Source organism: Mandrillus leucophaeus, unplaced genomic scaffold, assembly GCF_000951045.1.
Source record: "Mandrillus leucophaeus isolate KB7577 unplaced genomic scaffold, Mleu.le_1.0 Scaffold20, whole genome shotgun sequence".
Classification (NCBI taxonomy): domain Eukaryota; kingdom Metazoa; phylum Chordata; class Mammalia; order Primates; family Cercopithecidae; genus Mandrillus; species Mandrillus leucophaeus.
In genome coordinates, this window is record NW_012102032.1 from 5,298,530 (window position 1) to 5,307,609 (window position 9,080).

General features: G+C 40.3%; 1 protein-coding gene across 2 annotated transcripts in view; it reads left to right on the top strand.

The window, feature by feature from the left end:
• COIL (coilin) overlaps window positions 1-9,080 on the top strand; it is a 23,197-nt gene that overhangs the window by 7,039 nt on the left and 7,078 nt on the right. The window contains exons 2-5 of one of the 2 annotated variants that reach the window (XM_011979233.1): window positions 3,418-4,525; window positions 4,647-4,733; window positions 4,979-5,026; window positions 7,911-7,980. In XM_011979233.1, the coding sequence (XP_011834623.1) occupies window positions 3,418-4,525; window positions 4,647-4,733; window positions 4,979-5,026; window positions 7,911-7,980 (1,313 nt within the window). The remainder of the gene's footprint in view (window positions 1-3,417; window positions 4,526-4,646; window positions 4,734-4,978; window positions 5,027-7,910; window positions 7,981-9,080) is intronic. The other variant, XM_011979234.1, reaches the window with a different exon arrangement.

Genomic DNA, 9,080 nt, shown 5'->3' on the forward strand with positions numbered 1-9,080 from the left:
GCGCCTGACCAATACATGGTCTTAAGAATGGGTGAGATGATGCTAAGAGCTGCTTTGGAAGGCGTGAGGATGTTGCCAGCTCCCAGGAAAGGAAGGGGTTCTCATCAACTGGATGTTACATGTGCTGTTTTCCAGGCCCTTAATAAACCACAGTGACTGAACAGAGTCTTGCAACCATTTTCAGAATTTAACAGAAAGTTTGGTCCTATTTGGTCATCTCAGAATTGAAGCTTGGATCATTGCTACAATTAAAAACAAATGTATCAGAAATGTCAAGAAAAAAATCTGATATTGTAGGGCTTCCATGGTAGGTCTTAGATTCACAGGATGCCAGACTGACTTTTGCCAGATTAAGAATTATTTCCTTGCTATTAGATGCCAAGGTCCCCAGCTGGGAGCAGAGGGGAAGGTGTTTTTATAATTTAAAATCCCTAGTCACTTAGCATTTTATTTCTCTCTTTATCCTACTGCTGATATCAGTAACTCTTATTTTATTTTATCTCGATTTGTGTGTCTGTATAGTTATGTTTTCTGACAAATAATTGAGGATTTTTTTCAACTACTGCATTGAGGTAAATCCACAGGATTACTATGCCTTAAAAAATTTAAAGAATGCTTGTAACATATACTCCTATCATTCACCAGTTGTTCTTTATTTTCAAATATGATTGTCTACGTCTTTCCCTGGTCACTAAAAAAACTTGATGAAATATATAGCTGGATGTAAATGCCTTGTAAGTATAATGTGTGTTTTCAGCAGTGGTGCAATTACAGCTCACTGCAGCCTCGACCTCCTGGGCCCTAGTGATCCTCCCACCTCAGCCCCCTAGGTAGCTGGGACCACAGGCATGTGCCAACCATGCCTGCCTGTTGTTTGTTTGTTTGTTTGCGACCTTGCTCTGTTGCCCAGGCTGGAGTGCAGTGGCACAATCTCGGCTCACTGCAAGCTCTGCCTCCTGGGTTCATGCCATTCTCCTGCCTCAGCCTCCTGAGTAGCTGGGACTACAGGTGCCCTCCACCACGCCCGGCTATTTTTTTGTATTTTTAGTAGAGACGGGGTTTCACTGTGTTAGCCAGGATGGTCTCGAACTCCTGACCTCGTGATCTGCCCGCCTCAGCCTCCCAAAGTGCTGGGATTACAGACGTGAGCCACCGCACCCAGCCTAATGCTTGTATTTTGTAGAGGCAGGGTCTCCCTATGGGGCCCAGGCTGGTCTAAAACTCCTGGGCTCAAGCGACCCTCCCACCTTAGCCTCCCAAAGTTTTGGGATTTCAGGCATGAACCACCGGGCCTGGCCAACAGGCATTTTTGAGTACTTACTATTTGCTTAACATCGAGGACACTCTCAAGACTTCCATCGTTATCAGACTGCACATTCTAGGATTAACTGTTGTCAGTTGATAGAGGAATGAAGTTGCTTTCCTATAGTGGCATTTTGGATGAAGTAGGGTTATTCAGAGAAACATAACCAGTAAGAAACACACACACACACACCCCCCCACACACACACAAATATTCACTCACTCACAGACATGGGATTTATTGTAAGGAATTGGCTTATAGGATTGTGGAGGCTGAGAAGTCCTAAGTTTAGTTGGTAAACTGTATACCAAGGAGAGCCAGTGGTATATTTCTAGTTCAAGTTCGAGTTTGAAGGCAGGAGAAGACCGATGTTCCAGCTTGAAGAGTCAGGCAAAGAACCGAATTCTCCCTTACTCAGTCTTTCTGTTCTATTCAGGCCTTCAGCAGGTTGGATGAGCCCCACCCACATTGGAGACAGCAATGTAGTTTACTCAGTCTAGCAATTTAAATGTTAATCTCATCCAGAAACAACCTTGCACATACTCCCAGCATAATTTGTTTTTCCCACTGAGGCAATATATTTGTAAATATGTATTACGTCCTTATAAAAAGAATCTCAGGATTTTTCCTCCTGTGTGTTTTTGTCTTGCTTCTTCATGGTCTGTGATGCCAGCCAAGGTTGTCAGTACAGTGAAACCAAACTGGTGGGATGGGAGCAGATTATTCTGCCATTTTTCTAGATCTTTGAGTTGCACATCAAATCTGGGGCTGATTACTCCATACTTGTTTAGCCTGCCTATGAGGTTCACAACAATTTTCCCAACTCTGTGATCACCAGTGATTTCAGACTTGCCGGTGTAACCATGCTTCATCATTATAGTTGGAAACTGGATGATGGGGCTGGGCGCGATGGCTCATGCCTGTAATCTCAGCACTTTGGGAGGCCAAGGCAGGTGGATCACTTGGGCACTTGAGGCCAGGAGTTCAAGATCAGCCCGACCAACATGGCAAAACTCCATCTCTACTAAAAATACAAAAATTAGCAAGACGTAGTGGTGGGCACCTGTAATCCCAGCTATTTTGGGAGGCTGAGGCACGAGAATCTCTTGAACCTGGGAGGGAGAGGTTGTAGTGAACTGAGAAATGCACCAGTGAACTTTGGCCTGGGTGACAGAGTTGGGACTCTGTCTCAAAAAAAAAAAAAAAAAAAAAAAAATTAAAAAAACTAAAAAAAAACTTTGGGAAGGGCTGGAAATAAAAACAAAACCGCATTTTAAAAAAAAAAAAAAAAAAAAAAAAAAAAAAAAAATTAAAAAAACTAAAATAAAAAAAAGAAACTGGACAATTACTTTGGAGCTCGGCCTAATAAGAACCTGGCATTTAGCTTGCTTTTTAGCTTTGTTGATGCTCTTGAGAGCATCAGCCAGGACATTCATGTGCACCACTGTGGTGGTGTGGAAAGAGCCAGTGTCGTTTTAACCAGATATCTGGATACCCAATAGCCCAGACAAATTGATACATAAAATTAAGCTTGACGGAGTGTCATGGAATTGTACAAATGGCTGTCAATACCCCAGAGAACATAAATTGTTTAGTATTCACCTAAATTAAAACAAGAGTAAAATATTGTTAAAGAAAGCAGCCCACATTCTGAAACAAAATGGATAATCAGCATTATCACCTTTTAGGGTAGGTGACATGCATATCTTAGAAAGATTGTGAGTTTGAAGTTAGACAAACTGAAGTTTGAATTGCCTTTCTGCTACTTACCAGCACTAGATTTGGGGCAAGTAACTTGTCTGAGCTATAATTTTGCGATCTGTAAAATTAAAAATACCTACTTCGTGTTGATGTTTAGATTAGAGAAAAACGTATAAAAAATGTTTGGGATGCAGTAGCTGTTCAATAAATAAAACTAGTCATTTGAAAGTTGACTGTGAGTAATGCTGTATGGGCCATTTTGCCAGAAAGAGTCTTTTGTCTTTAATTGATATGACATTTTTTCATTGACTGATGGTAGTTACATTTTGTAGAGTCATCTCAGTATATAACTATGTCCTAGAGATGTGTTTACAAATTGCTCACTGTAGCTTTCTCTCTTGTTCTGTTGACAGAGTTAAATTAGAAGAGAGAGGAGTTGCTGAGAATTCTGTAGTCATCAGTAATGGTGACAGTAATTTATCTCTTAGAAAAGCAAAGAAGCGGGCATTTCAGTTAGAAGAGGATGAAGAAACTGAACCAGATTACAAATATTCAAAGAAGCATTGGAAGAGGCAAGAGAACAATAACAATAATGAGAAGGTCTTGGATCTGGAACCAAAAGCTGTCACAGATCAGACTGTCAGCAAAAAAAACAAGAGAAAAAATAAAGCAACCTGTGTCATAGTGGGTGATGATAATGAAGAGACCAAAAGAAAATCACCAAAGAAGAAGGAGAAATGTGAATATAAAAAAAAGGCCAAGAATCCCAAGTCTCCTAAAGTACAGGCAGTAAAAGACTGGGCCAATCAGAGATGTAGTTCTCCAAAAGGTTCTGCTAGAAACAGCCTTGTTAAAGCCAAAAGGAAAGGTAGTGTAAGCGTTTGCTCAAAAGAGAGTCCTAGTTCCTCCTCGGAGTCTGAGTCTTGTGATGAATCTATCAGTGATGGGCCCAGCAAAGTCACTTTGGAAGCCAGAAATTCCTCGGAGAAATTACCAACCGAGTTATCAAAGGAAGAACCCTCTACCAAAAATACAACTGCAGACAAACTGGCTACAAAACCTGGCTTTAGCCTTACCCCCAGCAAGGGCAAGACCTCTGGAACAACATCTTCTAGTTCAGACTCTAGTTCAGAGTCAGATGACCAATGCTTGATGTCATCGAGCACCCCGGAGTGTGCTGCGGGTTTCTTAAAGACAGTAGGCCTTTTTGCAGGAAGAGGTTGTCCAGGCCCAGGGCCATCATCACAGAGTGCAGGTGCTGCTGGATGGAGGCGTTCTGGCTCAAACGGTGGCGGACAGGCTCCTGGTCCTTCTCCCAGTGTGTCTCTCCCAGCTAGTTTAGGAAGAGGATGGGGTAGAGGAGAGAACCTTTTTTCTTGGAAGGGAGCCAGGGGACGGGGCATGCGGGGGAGAGGTCGAGGACGAGGGCATCCTGTTTCCTGTGTTGTAAATAGAAGCACTGACAACCAGAGGCAACAGCAATTAAATGACGTGGTAACAAATTCATCTACTATTATCCAGGTAAGTATTATTTTTTGTAAGTTACCTCCTCCCTTTCCCCTTAGAATGTGTGTGGAGTTCATGTCATGGGTTCACATTTTCTCACCAGTAATGATGTCACATGACTAACACTGTTTTTCAGAATCCAGTAGAGACACAGAAGAAGGACTATAGTCTGTTACCACTGTTAGCAGCTGCCCCTCAAGTTGGAGAAAAGATTGCATTTAAGGTATATTTCAAAACAACGGTCACAGCAAAAAAGGTTCATTCCCCTTCCAAATAAACTTACTTAACAAATCAGGTTTAAAGTGTTTGTAAAAGCCGTTCCCACTGGAACCGCAGTGTTGTCATGGGTTCCTGGTAGGGCTCCCAGACTGGTGGGGTGGACACCCCAGCATGGCATGATGGAGGAGCTGTGGGAATGTGAGAGGATAAGAGGGCTTATGTATTTGTGGGTTTTTTCTTCTTTTTTAGCTTTTGGAACTAACATCCAGTTACTCTCCTGATGTCTCTGACTACAAGGTAAGGATGTTTATTTAAAAGTAAGTTGTCAGTATATTAATAAAACTAAAGTCATATTTAATACTACTTGTATGGATAATACAGATTTGTTTTTTTACTAAATAAAAATGCCAGAAAGTAGAAAATGAAAACATTATCGAAATGTCAACTTTTTAATAGTATCACTGTGAAGGTCTTCCAGTGTTATTTGCCTTATATTTGGGAAGAATAGAGTAGGAGAATGATGAGGTTAATTTTTACTTTTTAAAAAAAATATTAATTTTTTATTTTTAAATAAAGACGGGATCTCGCTATGTTGTTCAGGTTGGTTCAAACTCCTGGGCTCAAGCAATCCCCCTATCTTGGCTTCCCAAAGTGTTGGGATTACAGGTGTGAGCCACCGTGCCCAGCCAGTTTAATTTTTTTAGTTACTTTTTTCTAATTAGTTTAGACACACCAACTTATTTGGGTATTCATTCCCTCATGATTCTAAACTTTGAAAGAAAATAGTAAACAGTTCTCAGCAAGAAGATCTGATTATTTTCATCATGGGAATCTATTTTACATATTTCTGAATTACTTCTGGTTATTATGATCTAGTATGATTTCTTTTGCATTATCAGTTAACCACAGGTAATTCATAAATATTATCCATGGAATTTACTTACTTAATATCTGTATGAGTCTTTATATTGGCATGTGAGGTTTTTCATAGTTCAATAAAAGCTTAACTCAGTGGGATCACAGAATTACATATTTCTTTTTCACCCACCAAAATTTGTTGAAAATCTTGTTAAAGTGCATCCTTTCTTTTTTTGATGTACGATATGGAATGTAAGACTATTTTTTAAGGTAATAATTGGTAATGTTAATATAGTAACATAGATAAAACACAAGGGAATTTGATTTAATCTGGATTGATGCCTTGGAAGACTTTTAAAATCTTTATAAAAACCTTTCCTCAAGGCTGGGCGTGTTGGCTCACGCCTGTAATCCCAGCACTTTGGGAGGCTGGGCGGGCAGATCACAAGGTCAGGAGATCGAGACCATCCTGGCTAACACAGTGACACCCTGTCTGTACTAAAAATACACACACACAAAAAAAAGTTAGCGGGGCATGGTGGCGGGCGCCTGTAGTCCCAGCCACTCGGGAGGCTGAGAGCAGGAGAATGGCATGACCCCAGGAGGCAGAGCTTGCAGTGAGCTGAGATCACGCCACTGCACTCCAGCCTGGATGACAGAGCGAGACTCTGTCTTGAAAAAAAAAAAAAAGGAAAAAAAAACCTTTCCTCGAAAGCAGGCTGGAAGAATCAGTTAATGAAGGGATCTGGTGGGTTAGTTCTAGGTCATTGGTGTTTTGTTTTTATCTTCTTAGGCACTTACTATCTCCTGTGGATGAGGTGATCATGTAATTTATCACCTAAATCAGAATACTTGTGAGTGAAGGGGAGTGCTATTAATAGTTATGCTGGAAAGATGAACAGACCTGTCTTGAACAAACCAGGGTGTTTTGTCACCCTACCATAGATAACTAATTTAATTGTGTGATATATGAGGAAATGGAAATGAATATTGTATTGATACGTCCCACAACCTCTGTGAATTATAATTCTAGATGATACTGATTTTTAAAAATTGCATATTAACGGCCAGGTGCAGTGGCTTGCGCCTGTAATCCCAGCACTTTGGGAGGCCAAGGTAGGCGAATCACTTGAGGTCAGGAGTTCGAGACCAGCCTGGCTAACATGGCAAGACCCCATCTCTACTAAAAATACAAAAATTAGCCTGGCGTGGTGGCAGGCACCTGTAACCCCAGCTACTCAGGAGACTGAGGCACAAGAATCACTTGAACCCAGTAGGTGGAGGTTGCAGTGAGCTGAGATCATTGCACTGTACTCCAGCCTGGGTGACAAAACGAGACTCTTGAAAAAAATTGCATATTAAATTGGTGTTAGTCATCATAGTTATTAACGTTGGAAGGTGATTTGCCTACTTTAGCTGACAAAATTTTTTGAAGATTTTTGAAATTGCTTTCACAATCATTTTAAGAATGAAAATTGGTCCTACTTTTTTGCTTTGACCTCAAACGCAGTTATCCAGCTTGATCATCTGCTTTTTTCATTAACCTTGTCTCCAAAAATTAAATTAGTTAAATTCTGTACTCAAAAATGTAGTCTCCCAAGTTCCTGATTCCCTGTTGAGTCTGGTTCTAAAAAACACTGTTGACTGTGCTCAGAAATTCTAGATAGAGTCAGGAGGAACTGGTTGCTTGGCCTCTCAGTATATACCCCCAGAGGCTACCATGTGTCTCCCCATCGCCCACTTGCATGGGCAGTGCATCCTCTTGATGCATTAGAAAATCAGCTCCCACACCTGAAGACCTGGGAGAGGGGGAATTGGAATCTTACCAGTGATAAAGTGCCTTCTAGTTTCTCCTGAGGGGTTGTGATCACTGTTTTAGAAGGGTTCTAAAAGCATCAGGAACCGAGGCAGCACCATTAGGATATATCTAGTCTCTCCTGATCAATGCTGTGATGGTCAGTGGTCACTTGAATATATCCACCTGGTGTGATTTTTCCTCCTTTTCCCGTATTCACTCACTTTTGGTTCCCTGGTGTAATCTTACTTTCATTGAGTTATTTAAGGTAGTGTCTGCCATTTATGATTTAAATGTGTCTATTTTGCCTCTAAAGATGTTTCTGCATATTCACATAAAGGGTTTATTAGTCTACTTGTTTTTATTTTCTCTATATGTGGATTTATTTTTAAATTTTTCAACTGAGATAAAATTCACATAACATAAAATTCAACATTTTAACCATTTTAAAGTCTACAATTCCGTGGTTTTTAGTATATTCACAGTGTTTTACATGTTGATTTTGACTTGGACTTTTATTTTTGAAAGGAAGGAAGAATATTAAGCCACAATCCAGAGACCCAGCAAGTAGATATAGAAATTCTTTCATCCTTACCTGGTGAGTCTTTTAGAAAAGAATTTGAAAATTTAGGCTCTTTCTATCTACAGTGGTTTATGAATAGCTTTTATACGCAGGAGATGTTCTCTTCCGTGGCCTCTGTATAACTGGCGCTCCCCACTTCTTTCAGCACACTGTAACCCTGGGGATTCATAAGAGATGTTGGATATATTCCAAAACTGTTGGGCTAGTTCTTATTACTGTAATTATATAATTTCATAAAAGTTTGTATGAACTGATGAAAATTGATTATAAAAATAATTATTCCTAGGAAGCCTAAGTTGAATGCTGACTCAATAAATGCTATGAAATTATGGATGGGTGGGTCAGCTATAAAAGATTGGTAGGAATTTTGTAAAAACTGAGGAAGATTCTGCACTTAGATTGTCTTGCAAATTTTTGCAATCTTGCATTATTTTACAAAAGCCCAGGCTGGGCATGGTGGCTCACGCCTGTAATCCCTGCACTTTGGGAAGCCGAAAGTGATGGATCACTTGAGGTCAAGAGTTTGAGACCATCCTGGCCAACGTGGTGAAACCCTGTCTCTATTAAAAATACAAAAATTAGCCAGGCGTCATGGCACGTGCCTGTAATCCCACCTACTGGAAAGGCTGAGGCAGGAGAATGGCTTGAATCCGGGAGGTGGAGGTTGCAGTGAGCTGAGATCGCACCACTGCACTCCAGCCTGGGTGACAGAGCAAGACTCAGTCTCAAAAAAATAAAAATAAAAACACCAAAACTGTAAATTGTGGAAATTGCAGACAATACAATGGTATGGTTTATAAAAGAAAGAGCTCTATTCAGTGAACTCATAAAACCTACTCAGCTCTATTTCAAAAGATTGTCAAATGAATATACTTTTGTATATTAAGTCAAAACAAAATGTCTAAACTGTGTGTATACATACACTTTCACATATCATTTTAAATAGTTACTGGCTTTATCTCTGATTAACCCACCTGTTACTGGAACTGAATGCCTGGAATAAGAGCGCTTTTATAATATGTAGCTTAACTTGGAGTGTACTATAGGGGGTCCCTGGCCAGAGGACAGGGGAGATGCCTTTTCCTTTAGCAGATCCTAAAGCAATTAATTGTTTT